At 42.0% G+C, this 18572-nt stretch overlaps 1 protein-coding gene across 1 annotated transcript; it reads left to right on the top strand.

Moving 5' to 3' along the window:
• The first annotated feature begins 5780 nt into the window (after positions 1 to 5780).
• On the top strand, positions 5781 to 8443 carry Ddit4l (DNA damage inducible transcript 4 like). The gene is made up of 3 exons (XM_021657288.2): positions 5781 to 5992; positions 6232 to 6372; positions 7890 to 8443. The coding sequence occupies exons 2-3, from the start codon at positions 6282 to 6284 to the stop codon at positions 8378 to 8380; spliced, it is 582 nt and encodes a 193-aa protein (XP_021512963.1). The 5' UTR covers positions 5781 to 5992; positions 6232 to 6281; the 3' UTR covers positions 8381 to 8443.
• Positions 8444 to 18572: the final 10129 nt, after the last annotated feature.

Here is an 18572-nt window from a genome sequence, read left to right as displayed (position 1 = left end):
AGGAACCACACAAGATGGATTAGATTCATTAGAGGCATGATGTCTGACTTGAAATTACAGAGACTCAGAAAAACATCTCACTGGCCAGGAACTGATCTACCTTACCTCCAGGCTGCATTTTCACATAATACACGCTATACAATGTTTTTATTAATTGGCCTGGAAATCACCTTAAGGGTTTTAAATAGATTTAATGATTTTGTTATTCTTCTCAACTGAAACCACCTACTTCCTAACCTTTGGCTATCATTCGGGATCTTGTTTAAAAGCAGATTCTGTTTCAGTAGATGTAGGGTGAGGCCTGAGAATGAATCATTTGCAAATTCCTAGGTGATGCCCATGAAACACACAGTGAGCAGCAAAGCTACAAAATTTTCTTCAAAAATATACAAGAATGTATATATATCTCAGCGTTGCTGTCTTGCCTATATCACCTCTGAGTTCCTCATCCTGCTGCAGTTGGAACATGTCCCCAGAATTCATAGTTGGGAAATTAATCCCCGGTGCAAAAAAAAAAAAAAAAAGAATTGAGCATTCAGCCTTTGAAGAGGTTTGAAGAGGGTTAGGTTGTGGGTGCCACTTGTCTGAGTTCTTGCAGGAGTGGGTTAGGTTATCGCAAGACTGAGTTCCTAACTGAAGAATGCATCTCTCCCCCTTTCTTTTTTCCCTTGCCTTTCCTTTTTCCTTTCCTTCTCCTTTTCATCCTGTCTTGCAAGTCTTCTGCTTTCAGTACAGAACATCACAACAGAGGCTCTTCCCAGACTCGACCACCACAGACTTTGAATTTCTCAAAATTCAACACTGTAGGAAACAAATCTCTGCCCTGATAAACTCCCTAGTCTTAGGTATTCTGTCATAGAAACAACACACAGTGACTCGATACAATGATTATCATCTGCTGTTCTAACAATTTTATCTGCCATTCTGTTGTATTCTCAGTGTCTCCTGTACTTAATACTCAATTCTTATTGAATGTTGATCACCAAATGAATTTCTATGTACAAATAATAAAATGTTTTATATACTCGAGTTCATATGAACATTCTCCCAGCAATGTTATCCTAAGAATGTCACCAAAACACTAGAGTATTTTTCCAAAGATGTGGTAAGTTTTGTCACTATTATCATGGCTTAAATTTATACAGAGAGTGGTGTTCTCACTACCTGAATCCTCACAACCCTGTTAGGGAAGGTTTATTTTAATTCCTATCTTAAAAAGCAAATTGTTCAAACCTAATTGTCCAGTTCCTTATTCATATTTATCAAGCTATCAAATACCTTTGCTGGGATACAAATCTAGACAAATGGACTCCATAGCACACGCACCTAACTCCTACACCCTGAGATGGAGATCATGGAATCACTCCAAGACTTAACTCACTGTGCTTTACACCTGCAGAACGGCACTTGTACCACCCAACCAAATCCTGGATCTACTCAACATTTTGGGTATGTCCTTCACTTCAGTCCTCTTCTGCAGCAACCCCACCAATTTTTGTCATAAAATAGTGTGCAGTTTTGATGGGACACAACGTGAAGAGCAAATGTCTAAGACCAACTCAGTAGATTAGGACTCTGGACCGGTCCATGGCACGGTACTCTGAAGGGTAGATGCCTACATGAGTTTTAGACTGTATGCCCATCGAGAATTTGAGGAAAGGTGGTATACGATGCTGGTGTTCTCAAGCTGGAGCCTCTGAAAAGTTTTAAGATGTAGCCCTAGAAAAAGATCTAGACCTCCTCCATGTTCCTGGTTGACACCACCTGATACTAGTCACCTGGACTGTAAACCTTCCCATATCCAATTAAAGGAATACAGATCTTGTATGCTTTTAAACACAACACTTTTTTTTTTTATTGAGGGATAATATGTGTCATTGTTTGTGACTAGAATAAAATCATACAACTATTTTGAGAGATATGTCACTATGGTAACAATTTTTTTTTATTAAATTTAGAGTTGCAATGCCTTCAGCTACTGGAAGATACAGTTTTTAACAGCAGGTGTTGTGTATCATGTTACATGGGGCCTTGTTTTGTTTTACACCACATAAGACTTTATGTTAAGCTATCTAATGTAAATCCTATATCACAGTATAGCACAAAATCATGATGCATGCCCGGTCATTTAATGAAAATCTTACTTTACTGGTTAGAGACTGTTTTCAAAGAGAAACGAAGAGTGAATGATATTAACAGGAGGAAAACCATAAAATATTAGGGGATCCCACAGTCAATAGTTATAATTGTCAATTAATTTCATTTACTTCTACAAAATGTTTCTTGAATTAATAGAAGTTAACATATGTACGTGTATATCACAGTGGGGATTTTTAAATTTTTAAATGTTTTATTACTGTACTGTGTGTGTGTGTGTGTGTGTGTGTGTGTGTGTGTGTACATGCTGTGGTACACAGACAGACAGCAGAGGGCAGCTTTGTGAGTAGGTTATCATCTTCTGCCTTGTAGGTCCTGGGGATTGAACTTGTCTTCTCACTTGGCAACCTCTTGCCAGCCCAGTATGTTACAGTTATATTATTTTCTTTGATAACATCAGCTCTTTTTATCTGGTTACCTACACAGTGGTGAATGTATTCTTTTTTTTTTTTAATTTCTTATTCAGTGGCAAACATTTTCCAGATATCTTGCAAACAGTGAAGACCGTAAATTTTCTTCTGTCCTAACACTTAAGCTGAGGTAGAACTGGAGTTTCAAAACAATTAGAACATCAACAGTGGTGACTTCCCTCCCTGAGCCTTTGAGACATCCAGAAATTTATGTATTTTAACATTTGGTCTCCAGCAACTACTGCTGATTTGGAAGATTCTGGAATCTCTGAGAGAAGGCACTTCACTGCAGGAAATGAGTCACTGGGGGCGGACTTGGGGGTTTGATAACCCATCTCCACTTTCTGTTTGCTAACTACCTCCTGTTGGCCAACACCCTGACCAGCTGCCTTTCTGTCCCTGCCACTGTGCCTTCCCTATAATCATTGACTGTCTCCCTTCAAACTGTGAGCCAAAATAGGCCCTTCTTCTACTAAGTGTCTCAGCAACTAAAACACCAGGAGTCCTCAGCACTTCATTTACAAATCTAGAATAACCAACAGAAATCGGAAATGTGTACGTTTAAAACTCTCCCCTTGTTTATAAGGAAGATGTAATATTTAGCATCAGTTAAAGGAGTTTATCCTTCAGTCCTGACAAACAGCCCCGTGAGCTTGCTCAGAAATCTACTGTACAAATTAGGGAACCTGGGAACTTTCCTCAGGTGTTAGAGCTTATGAAATGAACAAAGTAACACACTGAATGTCTTGACAAAAGTTCAGGCGCAATGGTTTATGCCGGATAAAATAAGAAAATTGGCTAGTGGCATGTAATAAGCATTCCAAGTCATAAGACACCAGATGCGATCCTTTCCTCAATTATATATAAAGTATCTTTGTGTAAGTATACTTCACGTACGTGGTGACATTATGAATGCTGTATTTACAGAGGAGATCTCAGAACTTCAGTGTTTGCATACACATCAGCTGTGGTTGCCATTAATACTGCTATTTTTCTTTTTGAATGTCAGATGAGTAAATCGTAGGAATAAAATAGTAAGCTTGCTTAAAATGAAAGGCTTTACTCATGATTTTGATAGTTTGCTGCCATATATTAAGATGTGACAGGCAAGTGAATTCTTCAACCAATTAGTTCTATTCATATATAGCTCTTATTTCAAGTGCCATCATAAATATTTTTACAGAATTAGAGATGTAGTAAAACATAGTACATTTTGATAAATATATGAAATATGTCAGTATGATGAGTTTTCTGTTAGTCAAACTACATCCACAACATTTTCAAAACCTTGATTTTTATCATCTATGAAAAAAAATACTGTGGTCTTGTCTTTTCTTGATTCTCTTTAAATCCTTAAAATATTTCATTTTCTTAAGTCATCTGCTTAAATTAAAAGATGAAAGTTGGTGAGAAAATAGGGTTTTAAATCATTATGGTGAACTGAAGAAAGACAATCTCTCTCAGTTACTGCAGGTGTATTCTCCACACCAGCGATACCCTCTGCCCTATACCATCTGATAGTATCACTCATTCCGTCAAAAAGAATGATGTTATTTGAAAGCTTTTGCATATGGGTTAATTATTTTCTGCAGTAAAATCCTAGGGTGTGAAGTAAAATTGTAGGTAGGTGAGCCAAGAGTAAACGCTGCATTCTTAAAGTTGCCATAATTTTGGTCCAGAGGTAGAACTTACGAATTATATCTAAATACCCTAAGGAGTGGAAATGAGCTTTTTTTTCCAATTTCACCAGTGTCCATTCTGATCACTTATTATCATAATACTAATATCTTTCCCCAAGCAGGCCAGAGGCAGCTGCTATGAACAGGGCTGACCAGATAAGGAAAAGAGGCTCTGTTACTGGTGAAGGACCCTTTCTAACTGGCTTAAATGTGCTTGCTTGTTTTCCACTTTTGTTATTAAAATAGAAGTGGAAATCTGCTCTCCCAGGCCTATCAGCATCCCGTTCCTCAGCCGGCCTGACCTTGAGGCGGTGCAGCTGCTTCGGTGGAGTTAAAAATGGACCTTCAAGCTGGCTTTAGTTTCTGTTGCCCTGCGTGCGAGTGACCTCCCACTGATCTGTTGATCACACCCTCTTTAGCACTTCTGTTGTTATTTTTCTTGCCGAGAGTTTTTAGCCTGAACAGCGGATCCTGCTTTTCAAGGCCCTAACATGCACGTCCTTGCTCGCTCGCGTAGTCCCAAAGTGTGGGGAGTGGTGCCCGAACCTCTCCTTGAATAATACGCACCCCAGGTACCCCAGTTGCTTCGTTTTCAGCAACCTGGCTGAAAATATCCACCCTAGCAAATCCTGTGTGCTGGCACGGGGCAGCAGGCTTAGGAAGAAGGGAAAAACGTTTGGCGCCTTGCTTTTATGGGTGTGCGAGCCCCTCTGTTCCCTTTTGCTTAGGACTCCCCGGGAAGAGTCACGGAGATTATACCAGCAGGATAACACTTTATTCTCATGCCTTCAGGCCTTTTGAAGACCTCTAAAGCTTAAACTCCTTCCAAAACAGGCCCACCAGGAACTTCAGTTCTGGGAATGGCAATTGCTCCTAACTATCCTACGGGTGGAGCAGGCAACAGTGGTTTTGTTTTAGTTTCTTGGCACTGGCCCCCTTCAATTCAAGCTCTGTGCTTTCCAAAGCCAGGTCTTAGAACAGGGCCAGGCTCGCCCTGGCCGCGAAGAAAACGGTTTAGTCACAGATGTAGCATCCCGAAAGATGCGCCACTGATTCCTAAGGGAAGCTGAAGCTAGAGAGCCCTTGCCACAACCGACCACCTGGGTTGGACTGGAGCTGATGGGCAGAACGTGGGCATAAAGGATGCTCACAGGACACCGACTCAACCAAACCAAGTACTTATTCAGGATGACACAGCAAAGCCTTGGGTCGTGGCTAACAGGACCTGGAGCTTTTCTGCAGCCTGAGGAGCTTCTTAGTCAAGTCCTGGGCAGCCTGCGCCTATAAGCACGCGTGAGCTGTGGGCAGGGTCTCACATCAAAGAATCTGGGTTAGTGGCCGAAGGGAAATGGTCCTTAGGTGAATTGCATTCAGGGTGACCAGTGGCCTACCCAGGAAACAGCAGGTGCCTACCCAACTCGAGGCTGATCTTCAACTCCCAGACTCCTGCCTGGGCCCCAGCCTTAGTAACTGGAACTGAAATGCGACCTGACCCGGCAGGGGCGGGCCAGGGCACGGGCCAGTCGGCTGGTGCAGGTGGGCGTGCCGGCCAGGCGGGGAGGCTGGACCTATAAAGCGCTCTCTGTTCCGGAGGAGGAGCGGCTGGTGCAGCCTGTGCTGGTGGGCGCGGTGCCCCGCAGCCTTCGGCTCGCTGCGAGACTGCGCAGGGGCCCACTGTCCAAGAATCCGGCTACTGCGGGGCGCCTGCCTCGGTTTACCGCTTGGCGTCTGGTGAAATCCCGGCAGGTGAGCGGCGGGAGGAGGCGGGAGTGGGCAGGGTCGCTTCCCACTCGTACTGACTTTGAGCTTGTTGGCTGTAGTTGGCGGCTCTGCTCCCAGAGCTTTGTCAAGTGGAGTTACCAAGGCTGGTCCCTCCCTTTGGAAGGGCAGTGCCCGGACTAGTTTGCTCTGGCGATGCCCGGACTCTGAGGAGCTTGTGCACTTCTTGCGTGCTTTTGCAAACTTGTCTCACTTTTTCCTCCCAGCGCCTAGGCAAAGATCGTTCTGCTCCGCGAGGGAAACAGAGCCGTTGACTATGGTTGCAACCGGCAGTTTGAGCAGTAAGAACCCGGCCAGCATTTCAGAGTTGCTGGACAGTGGCTATCACCCTGAGAGTCTGCTAAGTGGTGAGTCGCCCGGGTGTGCACCTCTTTCCCACCCGAAGTTCGCGGCCCCTCTCTAGATAGCGTAAGCTTCCCTGTCTGAGAGCGCGGGACTTCATTTCCTCCTAGAGACAGAGAGGACTATGAAATCCATCTGAGATGTCTTTCTAAACTTCCTCAGCATTGTCTGCCCACCAGAACACTGCCTTGGGACATTAAGTGTACATCTGGGTTTGCATTTAACTCGTGTAACCAGCATCACCACGTTTTCCTCCCAAATTCTTCCCTGCCCCTTTGCCATCTAATCCCTCTCTTCCCCTGAGAACCATCCTTCAGAGTTTTGTTACTAGTAACTTTGCTTTAGAGTGTTAGAAAATAATGCAATATGTGTTCCTCTGAGTTCGGTTTGCTTTCCCACAGCTTAATACTTTGGAGCTGTATCCTCCTCATCAATGTGTTCCTTTCCATTACTAAGTAAGGTTCTGTTGTGGAAGGTACCCACTCTGCCATTCTTAATGTCAGAAGAAAACTTGAACAGCTCTGGTTCTACACGAGTCATCATTTGCAACCTTAAATGTCAGTTTTTAATTTAACAGGCAACTCTACTATCAGAGTGTTGTGGGCACAGATTAAATAGTTTAAGGTCTTTAGATCCCCCTCGTCTATAACATAAAATTAAAACTCTCAAAGTGTCTGCTTTCCTTGTAGATAAAATACAGATAAAAATACAGATATAATTTGGAGTCTATTAGTAGGAATTTTTTTAATTACCCAAGTGAACACATGAAGTCGAAAGCCAGTGGAAGTTAAGGTCTGTGGGCATCGTGGTGTGGCAGCCTGCCAAGGAGCAGGATTAATTTGGAAGATAGGTGACCCAACGCAGAGCTATCTTTTTTCCTCTGAGCAAACCTAACTTTGTTTTCCTGGGTCTGTTTTGTTTTGCTCAGCTAAGAAAAACCTACCCAGCCCAGTTATAAATAACCTCGTGGACCTCAGAGAGCCCCTCCTCTGTGAGAATCAATCCAACAGGTCAGAGCTAAAACTGCGCCTTCGGGCCATTCTAGTAAAGACTTTTTAAAGAAAAATAAAAAGCTGGTAGATCTTTGGTACGATGATGGACTTACTTAAAGGCATTCAACAGTACTTTGTTAAGCGAAAGTAATGATTTTTATTCCAGATGTTCTGCATCTTCTCTATGAAAATACTAAAATAAACTTGGAAAACCCTACAGAGAGAGCAAGCGAGAAAGGAAATCACTAGTAATCTTGGGTAGATATTTGCTGCATAATCTTCAGGGCAATGGGTAGACACAGGAATTCCAAAAGTTGTTTAGACCTATCCACATTATTGATGAGAGTCTTTAGTACGCAGATAAGTTTTCAGCCTTGAAAGGTTACGGCTCTTGTCCTGTTGCCCGCGTGGTTAACAGCAAAGTGGGGTAAGCTTTAGAAAGCAGTATCAAAACCAGAAGCTAGAAGTGAACAGTCTTACTATGTCAAGAAGACATTGCTCCTCTCTTCTTAAACTTTGGTTTCTTTCAGATTTCGACTACTGGGATTATGTTGTCCCTGAGCCCAACCTCAACGAGGTGGTATTTGAAGAAACTACATGCCAGAATTTGGTTAAAATGTTGGAGAACTGTCTGTCCAAGTCAAAGCAAACCAAGCTCGGTTGCTCCAAGGTCTTGGTCCCCGAGAAACTGACCCAGAGAATTGCTCGAGATGTCCTGCGGCTCTCCTCCACGGAGCCCTGCGGCCTCCGAGGCTGTGTTATGCACGTGAACTTGGAAATTGAAAATGTATGTAAAAAGTTGGATAGGATTGTGTGTGATGCTAGCGTGGTGCCAACTTTTGAGCTGACGCTTGTGTTTAAGCAGGAGAACTGCTCATGGACGAGCCTCAGGGACTTTTTCTTTAGCAGAGGTCGCTTCTCGTCGGGCCTTAGGCGAACTCTGATCCTCAGCTCAGGATTTCGACTTGTTAAGAAAAAACTGTACTCTCTGATTGGAACGACAGTCATTGAAGAGTGCTAAGGAGGGAAAAACAATGAAAGTTCTCTAATGAGTGGATAATAAACCTCTGAAGCTGCTCAATCACTCATGTGTAGTTTGCCTGCCTGCTCTCACCGAGAACGCCCAGATTTAGGCCAGCTTCCTTCTGGGTTCCTCGCCCATAACGAATTTATTAGCAGTAGTATTATCACTATTACTACTGCTACTATTACTTTCAAGACATAATCCAAGAGAGAAATTGTCCATATCTATATATCCATATGGAATGGAATGGAATAAGGAAGAAAAAGAAGCAATCCACTTCAATTTTATATTTGGTCTAATATTTACCAGGTTGTCTTAGTAACAGAAAAAGAGCCACTTTGCCTAATTTGACTGTCAGATGTCCAGGGCTTGCTGTCGTCATTGTCATCTCCCTGCCCCTCTTCCCCTCCCTGTTCCCGCCCTCTCCCCTTCTCCTCTCCCTGTTCACAGGGTGATCTTCACAATGACAGGACCTTACCAGATGATGCCCAGCCCATCCAAATAACATAGTGGTCCACATCACCAGATTCCCACTTGAATTTAAAGAATCCTTACACAACAGGGTACAGTTACATTGATAAGGTTTATTAAAACATCACCTTTTAGAGAGTGAGTAAACAGCACAGTAACAAGAGCATGGCTTTCTGGCCCAGTGTTCTCCCCACACCTGTGCCCAAGGGACAAAAGGCGTACATCATATTTAAATGAGGACAGGATAACTTCCAGGGCCTTTGTCGTATCACATCAACCTGGTTTTCCTCATTATCAACTGTTGAATGTCGCTTTTTTCATATTGTCTTTGATTAGAAAAATAAAGGTGACACACTCGCTTTCTGCATGTAGTTGATTTGGATTGAACAAATAATGATTACACATCTGTAAAGAGGGAGAAGAGTAGCCTCAGATGCTGCTCCTTTCGAGTCCGCTTGGTAACACTGCTGCTTGGTGCCAGTAAGATGCTTCACGAAGCATCTCGCCACATCAGTGCTGGCTCACCTCTGGCCTTTTCTGGGAAACTCCTGAGAACTTAAGATGACCACTGCACACATCCAGGCTCTGTCCACCATATTCCATGCCCACTCCTAGGAAACAATAAACGACCCGTTTGGGATGGGTTTTGCCTTATCCTGAGTTCTTAAGTAATTTTCTGTTTTTATGGCCATGAGATAATTTACCCTCCACATCACTCTGCTCCATTCAGCAAGGTCTGTTCATCATTGGGTCATGGAAAGGAATGAATTCAGGTCTACTGGCTTTTAGTATGAGTTCTCTCATACACTTCAGGCACCAGCATGGCTGGGACAGATGTTTTCATCATGACCTTACACAATCAAGCCTGATGCAGTTACTAGTCCTGCTGGTGACCTAATGCATCGTTGTCCCAGTGAGCAGGTGTTCTATCAAATTGTGCTCCTTGGATGCTTGAACAGGCACTGCAAAGCCGGTCTTCATAGGACTGGGCGGATAGAGCAATCCCTATTGCTTTGTAAGTTTGCAGACGTTCAGGGTTTTGAAAGTCCCTGTATTTCTGTAGCCATTTGAGCCACCACACCTGGGAGAATGGTGAGACTTCAGGCATGGACATCGAGCTTTTTCCCCCTAACAGTTCTCATTGGCTCTCTTGCCTATTTGGCTCACAAAATAGTAATTAATGGCTTACAGAGTCTGTTGCAATGATATTCCTGTTAAAGGACATTAAAGTCTGTCTATTTTTTACAATAAAACATTATACATTCTTAATTCTCGTGAGCTCTTTGTTTTTTCTGCATTTCTGTCATGATCACTCTCAGATAGATTTGACAGTATGTGGAGGAAGATAATATGAGGGAATCATGGAATTGTAACCTCTATTGTGTTTTTAAATTGCCATCCCAACTTTTTACCCTTAGTTTTAAAAGTTGGAAATGATGTAAGCTCTAGTTCACTGTAAATACTGGCATTTTAAAATAAAACCATTGCATCATTCTGTTAAGTGTTTCCAATGGGATGTCAATGGCACAGTAATGTGACACCAGAATCTATTTAGAAAACACTGAAATAGACTCTTCCACAGAAGAACAGTTTTTCCAGTGTTACTTTTGCTCTGTTGCTGTACCTTGCCAACCTTTACTTTTTATACTGAATTTTACTTTAATATAATAGTTTTAAATTTCAAGGTTTTTCTTATTTTTCTCTGCAAAAAAAAAAAACACCTAAAATTATAATTTGCAATTAAAATATGTTCAGTAGTATTTAAGATATCAAGTTTTGGTTGAGTTCACTTACAAATAAAAAATAGTGCACAGTAATCAAAGACATTGAATGTGCTTTATAATTTCATAGTAATTATTAATGCTGAAGTGCTGGGTTACTTCTTGCTGAGGGAACTATTTCATTTCTATAAACAAATACTGGTTTCTGTTATGGATTCAAGGCTTCACTATCTAGTTTTGTTTCAATAGCTGTAAGCTTTGAGGAAATCTACTTTTATCAACACGACGACTGTGGGGGTGACTGCCTGAATACTAATCAGTGTTTGGAGAACTTTCAGATGGACAGCACTTTCAATGATCAGCACACACATAATTCAAATAGATTTCAGTGCTGCTTAAGCAAAGGACAGAAGCATTAAGCTTACAGCCTTTCTTCCCTACGTCTACAGATTTGTGAGAGCTGACTTAGCAACATGCCAATAGGAGTGGCATGAGATGCAAAAGCTTATTTCCTCAAAGAGTTAAAGGCTACACATACAAGACCAGGTACTGGCAAGATGCCGTCTTCCCAGGGCTCTCTCCTTGGTGTGCAGAGGGCCCTCTTGTTTTTGTCTTCCCACTATCTTCCTCTATTTGTCTGTCAGAATCCTAATCTCGCCTTCATATAAAAACACCAGTCTTAATGGATTACAGCCCCAAGGAGAGGCATTATTTTAATGTATTTGCTTCTTTAAAAGCCCCATCTTCTTACCAGGGGAGCAGCTTTACCAGACCACAGAGGAAGACAATACAGCCAGTCCTAATGAGACCTGATAGGCTAGGGTCCAGAGGGAAGGGGAGGAGGACCTCCCCTATCAGTGGACTTGGGGAGGGGCATGGTAGGCGATGAGGGAGGGAGGGTGAGATTGGGAGGGAATGAAGGAGGGAGCTACAGCTGGTACACAAACTAACTAAACTAATTTATAAAAATAAAATAATTTTTTAAAAAGCCCCATCCCCAGGCTGCAGGCAGTTCTCTAGTTACTGCCCAGATTAATACCCTCTTGTATTGTATACAAAAACTATTGTTCCTGTTCTCTTCCATGGGATGTGTTTATTCACTGTCTACCAAATCCTTGTTTGCTATGACACCAGTAGACACCAGTCCATTGCAGTTATGTGTATATAGTGTGTTCCCTACCATAGCCACTAAATTATGACTATGCAAAGACCTATTAAAAATCATTATAAATAAAATAAAATTATTTAAAAAGGAGACTAAGGGTTCAGCAGTTAAGAGCACTGGCTGTTGTTGCAGAAGACCTGGGTTCAATTCCCACCACCCACATGACAGCTCACAACTTCTTGTCACTCCAGTTAGGCTTCTGGTCAGCTTGCCTAGCACCAAGAAACCAAATTACAACAAATGTAGTAAGGATCTAGGAAATGGGAATCTTTATTAACTGCTGATCAGACTATAAATGTGTGTACCCTGCAAAGATCATATAACAGTTTCTTTAAAAAAGGAAAATGAAAACTCTCATATAATTCAGCCATACCAACCCTAGGTTTGCCCCTAAAGAACTCTAAATGAATATCCCATAGACAAACTCGATCTTCCACATTCCCAGCTGCACCATTCACAACCTCCTGGTAATGGAATCAGCCTAGATGTTTATCAATAGATGAATGTGCAATGGAGTTTTCTGGAATGAAAAAGAAAAGAATGAAACTACAACACTTGCAGGAAAAAGGGTGCAAATGAAAACTGTCATGTTAAACAAAATAAAGCAGATTTGGCCACTGAGATGGAGCCCTGGGTAAAGTTGCTTGCTGCCAACTGAGCTCCTTCGAGTCCAGTCAGCGGAAGCCACAGAGTAGGAGAGAGCTGATTTCCCTCAGCTGTCCTCTTACCTTCACACGGTTACTGCGGTCCTGCTGGACACACGTGCAAGCTTGCACACAGAAACATAATAAGTAAATAAATAAATCTCTCATTAAAAAGCAAACTCAAACGAATACTACGTATTTCTCCCAGATACAAAACATGGACTAGAAGGGTCCGTGGTAGGAGTTGTGTCATGAAACAAGAAAAGGGATCATGAGGACATAGGGAAAGCTTTCGGGGAAGGGGTGAAATGGAAATCATGGGATGTGACTGCCTGGGTACAGAAGGAAATCAGTCAAGAGGAGGCAGCGTGTACATGGAAGACACAGGGAGAAAAAATGATTAGAACTATAATGACATAGGCATACCTTAATGCAGCAGTAGTGTTATTTCAAACTGCTATCTGAGCACATGGGAGGCAGAGCCAGGAGCACTGCTTCAAGTTCTAAAGTGGCCTGGGTTACCTAGTGATAGCCACTGCAGCTGAGAAAGAAAGGAAGAGGCAGGGGAGAGGAGAGGAGATAAGGGAGGGAAGAAAGGAAAAAAAATAGCACTATAATAAAACACATTACTTTGCATGCTGTCGTAAAAACTAAACTGTCAGAATAAAGAGCTTACCACAGACAAGTGCTTTGCTGGGGTCTCATTATTTATAGTTAGTGGAGAGAACTGACAGAAAATTCTGACCTGACTCACCAAAATGGCTCAAAGAATGCTTCCCTAAATGACAGCTACAGCCGTTCAAACTTTTGTATGGCCCAGGCTTTTCCACTGATGATCTTAGACCCGATGAAAAACAATGGGACTACGAGACAAACTCACATTTTCATAATCAGTTCCCCAAATACAGAGAGTTCTAGTTAAAGCAACAGCCCAAAAATTACATATCACTGAGCCTGAAACTGTGCCAGAGGGCTTTCCCTGCAGGGACACAGTGTACTTTACCACTGAGTCACAGATCCACTGGTGTGCATCAAGAGAACCAAAGGTCAAGACTGAGCCTAGCCCAAAGCCTAGAAGAATTTGTTTTACTCACTCATGATGATCAACCCAAACTGTGATGCCTTCACACCCTCCCAACTCTCAACACTAAAACCATTGCAAGAGTGGAGTGCTCTTCATTAAAGATAATTTCTTGTTGCTCGGGTGTTCAACTGCTCATTTGCATGTGTTTCTCATCCATAAATATTGTATTTCCTTTAGTAAGCAGAGGAAGTAATGGTAATTTCAGCCCTAATGTTGATATGAACTAAGGGCTTTCTGGCCTCAGAGGTATGACTAGGAAAGCAATAAACAAGCTGTTGTGGAAGAAAAGTATTTCTAGAAATCTACAATCATTATGAGTTGACTCTGAGTTTACAGTCTTACAACAATTTACATGTATAACAAAGCTTTCATGATAGTCTTACAGAACATTTACCTGGTACTTTACTTCAAACAAGAAAAATTAAACAAGATCTCACTATAAGAAAAAAAATTCAGGACTAATCCAAGGAAAGTGAACAAACAAACAAACAAAAAACATGAGAAAATGAACTTTAAATGAAAGAATACTCTCCACTGAACTGAATTCAAAGCCTGTGTAGACAAATGCCTTTTTCCCCATCTGCCTTAGTCACTGTTCTTTTGCTGTGAAGAGACATCATGACCAAGACAACTCTTATGAAAGAAAGCATGTAATTGCTTACAGTTTCAGAGGTTGAGTACAGTATCATCAGGGTAGGGAGCATGGCGGCATGCAGGTAGACAGGGTGCTGGAGAAGATGCTGAGACTTCCACAGGCAGCAGAAAGAGGGACGTTCTGGATTTGCAATGGGCTGTTTTGAAACCTCAAAGTTCTCTCCTAGTGACACATTTCATCCAACAAGGCCACACCTACCTGCCCATCCTTTCAAAGAATGCCACTCTTTGGGAACCAGGCATTCAAGTCTATGGGACCATTCTCAAGGAAAGCTTAAGTGGTGAAATGGACTTGCTAGCTAGGTGAGAGCAAGCAGGCAAAGAGCAAAAGTTTCCTCCTTCCATGTCCTTATATAGGCTTCCGGCAGAAGGTATGGCCCGGATCAGAAGTGGTTTTGCAAACTCAAAAGATTTGGATTAAAGGTGTGTCTTCCTAACTCATATATCCAGATTATAAATAGATCTCCCTACTTCAAACTAAGCAAAAATCCCTCACAGGTGTCTCCTCCATTTTGGGGTTTTAGTTAATTTCAAGTTGACAGCCAAAAATAGTCATCGCATCATGCCTCTTGTTGATCCCAACTGTTCTAAGCTCAGCACTTCAAATCTATAAAGTGGCCTAGGACTTTACATGTACTGCCCAGATGAGTTAAGCAGAAAGCTTTTGCCCCCATATTGTCCCTAAGAACATATTATGCCACTGACAATCGGAGCAGGTCCTGTCCACAGGACAGGTGGGTGGGACATCACCGGAAGTGAAAGAAATGAAGATAGAGGAGACCCGCATTGGAAAGGACTGTAACAACTGACACCAGGGATAGAGACATATCCTTCCACAGAACAGCGCAGTTCAAATCCTGAGAGTTGCACCATTGCAAGTAACTGATGATCAAAAGAGGGCCTGAACTTGAAGGCAGGAGTATGTTAATACAAAAAAATGAATGTCAAACAAAGTAGTCTCAGTCACAGGAAGGCAGAATTCTCATATTTTCCATAATATAAGAACAGTCAGTGTCTTGCAAAATGACACCCCAGACTTGACATGACTGGGAAAATGGGCATCACCCAGGCTTTTATATAGCTTAGCTTAATTTAACTAAGAAATCTCCCTCTGATTGTAAACGTGTACAACCACTTTAGAAATCAATCTGGCACTTTCTCAACAGTGCTACCTCAAGATCCAGCTATACCACTCCTAGGCATATATCCAAAATATGCATCAGGGACATTTGCTCAATTATGTTCATAGCAGCTTTATTTGTATTAGCCAGAACCTGGAAACAACCCAGATGTCCCACAACGGAGGAATGGATACAGAAACTGTGGTACATTTACACAATGGAATACTACTCAGCAATTAAAAACAAGGAAATCATGAAATTTGCAGGCAAATGGATGGAACTAGAAGAGATCATCCTGAGTGAGGTATCCCAGAAGCAGAAAGACATACATGGTATATACTCACTTATAAGTAGATATTAGACATATAATATAGGATAAACATAGTAAAATCTTTACACCTAAAGAATCTAAGCAAGAAGGAGGACCCTGGGTAAGATGCTTGATCCTCATTCAGAAAGGCAAATGGGACAGACATCAGAAGAGGGAAAAAACAGGGAACAGGATAGGAGCCTACCACAGAAGGCCTCTGAAAAACTCTACCCAGCAGGGTATCAAATATGCTGAGACTCATAGCCAGACTTTGGGCAGAGTGCAGGGAATCTTATAAAAGAAGGGGGAGAGAAAAAAACCTGGAGGGGGACAGGAGCTCCACAAGAAGAGCAACAGAAACAAAAAATCTGGGCACAGGAGTCTTTTCTGAGACTGATACTCCAACCAAGGAACATGCATGGAGAGGACATAGACTTCCTGCACAGATTCGCCCATAGCAGCTTAGTGTCTAAGTGGGTTGCCTAGTAAGGAGAACAGAGACTGTCTATGATATGAACTCAGTGGCTGGCTCTTTGATCACCTCCCCCAAAGGGGGTATCAGCCTTACCAGGCCACAGAGGAAGATAATGCAGCCAGTCCTGATGAGACCTGATAGGCTAGGGTCAGATAGAAGGGGAGAAGGACTTCCTCTATCAGTGGACTGGGGAAGGGGCATGGGAGGAGAAGAAGGAAAGAGGGCTGAATTGGGAGGGGAAGGAGGGAGGACTACAGCTGGGATACAAAGTGAATAAATTGTAATAAATTAAAAAATAAACTAAAAAAAAGATATCTCCCTCTGCCGAGGGCCACTCTGAAAACAATACTGTTATATCAGAGCTCCAGAAGAAATATAGCATCTTCATTACCTCAGTTCCATGAAGCTAGGAAGGCAGAGAAGACAGGTTAAAAAGAGAAGGGAGCAAGTCTTCATCACTCATGTAGAACACGTGTGGAATACCTATCTTCACCAAAGGCAAAAGATTCTGAAACTATAAGTACAACTTTTTCCCCAAACATCCATTTGAATCAGTCCTTCCTGGATTTGCCCAACTGTTATCACATCTAAAAGACAGCAGGATTACCTGTTCTGTGAGATAGAAGCATAGTATAGCATCTCCCAATTTCATATGCACATGGTAAGGGCTAGAGATGGAACTCAGTGCTGTCAGCATGCTCAGCACCCTGATTCGATCCCAGGCACAGGCCCACAAAAATAAAATTAAATAATAACAGAACTAATAGTAACAATAAATAACAGAGCTCCTGGAAAAACAGGATCAGGATCAGATACTTATAGCCATGTAACTTGTAACCAGACCATTAAAAACAATAGTAATACTAATTAAAGAAACAAACCAAAAGGTACAATAGTAAATGAATAAGTGGATGCCACAATATACATAGAACTTTATCATTTTGGATAGAAATGAAAATCAAGAAAGTGGCTTCATTAGGGAAAGACACTTAGGAAACAAGTTTGAGGACCTGAGTTCTATCCCTGGAAACCATTTAAAGTTAGAAGGGGAGAACTGACCCTACAGAGTTGTGGTCTGACCCTGACAGGTATGTTACTACATACACACATGTACAAACACACACAAATAATAATAATAAATAATAGTAATAATAATAAAATAGCTATAAATCAATTAATTAGACGGTGAAAGCTAACTTTTGAAAGGGTATTGCATTAGTTGTTTTTCTGGCAGAGCAATAAAACATCACGACCAAAAGCAAGTTATGGAAGAATGAGTTCATTTTAGCTCAGGGTTACAGAGAGAGGTCCATGAAAAGGAAGGCATAGCAGCAGCTGGCCGAAGCAGGAAGCTGGCTGCTCACATTTTGTCACAAGTAGGTGCACAAAACAAACTGGAAGTGGACAAGGCTCTACACTCTCAAAGCCCACCCTAGTCATATAAAATTTCTGGTCAAGGCTTCAAGGACTAAAGGACCCATCACCCTCCCCCAAAGAGTGCCACCACTTGGAGGCTAAGTGTCTAAATACTTATAAACTTATGGGTGGTTATTTCTCATTCAAACTACTATGGCAACAAGAACCAAACAAACAAACAAAGAACCCCAAGAAGCCAACAAGGAGAACAGAGCACCATATGCTGTGAAAAAAGAGTACACTCATGGCAGAGGTACCCTGAGAGATGGACAGCAGAGCACACAGGGTCTGAAGCCTCTCTGCCCTCACTGTGTTCACGGAAGGTAGAGTTACTTTTTGTTAATTACTGGCACTGCTGAAAACCCAAGCAAACTCAGCCAAAATGCTTGGAATCAAATGTGTTTCAGATTTCGGATATGTTTTGTTCTGTAATGTTTTCACATGAGATGTCTTGGGCAAAGATCTAAGTCTAAACTCAGCGGTCATTTGCATCATATGTATGCCATCTACAAAGAGCCTAAGGCTCCTTTTTTATACAGTGTGCCCATTAATGTTGTACATGAAGTAAGCTATTATGTGCCACCATGTTACTTATGGAATAGCATCAGGCTCATAAAGTGTCAGATGTTAGAGTGTCAGACTTTGAAGTTTTAGATTTGGGATGCCCAACTTGCATTGAGATGTTCCTCTTGTTTAAAAATAGCTTGTGAGGTAATGGGTATCATAGAAACAGAGGATTTACACATAATGGATACAGAATAGATACACTCAAGGCCACCGGGATATCCGCTAAAAGGGGATACTTGAGTGAGAGTAAAAAGATAGGAAATACCCATGCTTCCTAACATGTCACAACCCTTCTCTGTCCCTATTGTTGCTGCCCCATGAGAAACTGTCTGCCTCCTTCTAGAACATATACTTCACACAGCCCTGCTCTCCAACACTTCCGGGTCACTCCGAAAGAAACCCACGTCACAGGAAGACGCATCATTTGAACACGCATCACTTGTCACTCTACTCAACAGTTTGAGCACATAGTGCAGCAATCCCTACCATCCAGTGAGCAAGACGTAGTTTCTCGAAGGAGCAAACTCAAATATTTCAAAAAGTCTCACTTCCATTATGTGG

This window comes from Meriones unguiculatus, chromosome 10 (genome assembly GCF_030254825.1).
Source record: "Meriones unguiculatus strain TT.TT164.6M chromosome 10, Bangor_MerUng_6.1, whole genome shotgun sequence".
Lineage (NCBI taxonomy): Eukaryota > Metazoa > Chordata > Mammalia > Rodentia > Muridae > Meriones > Meriones unguiculatus.
Note: the sequence above shows the minus strand (reverse complement) of the source record. Positions and strands in the feature narration are given on the sequence as shown.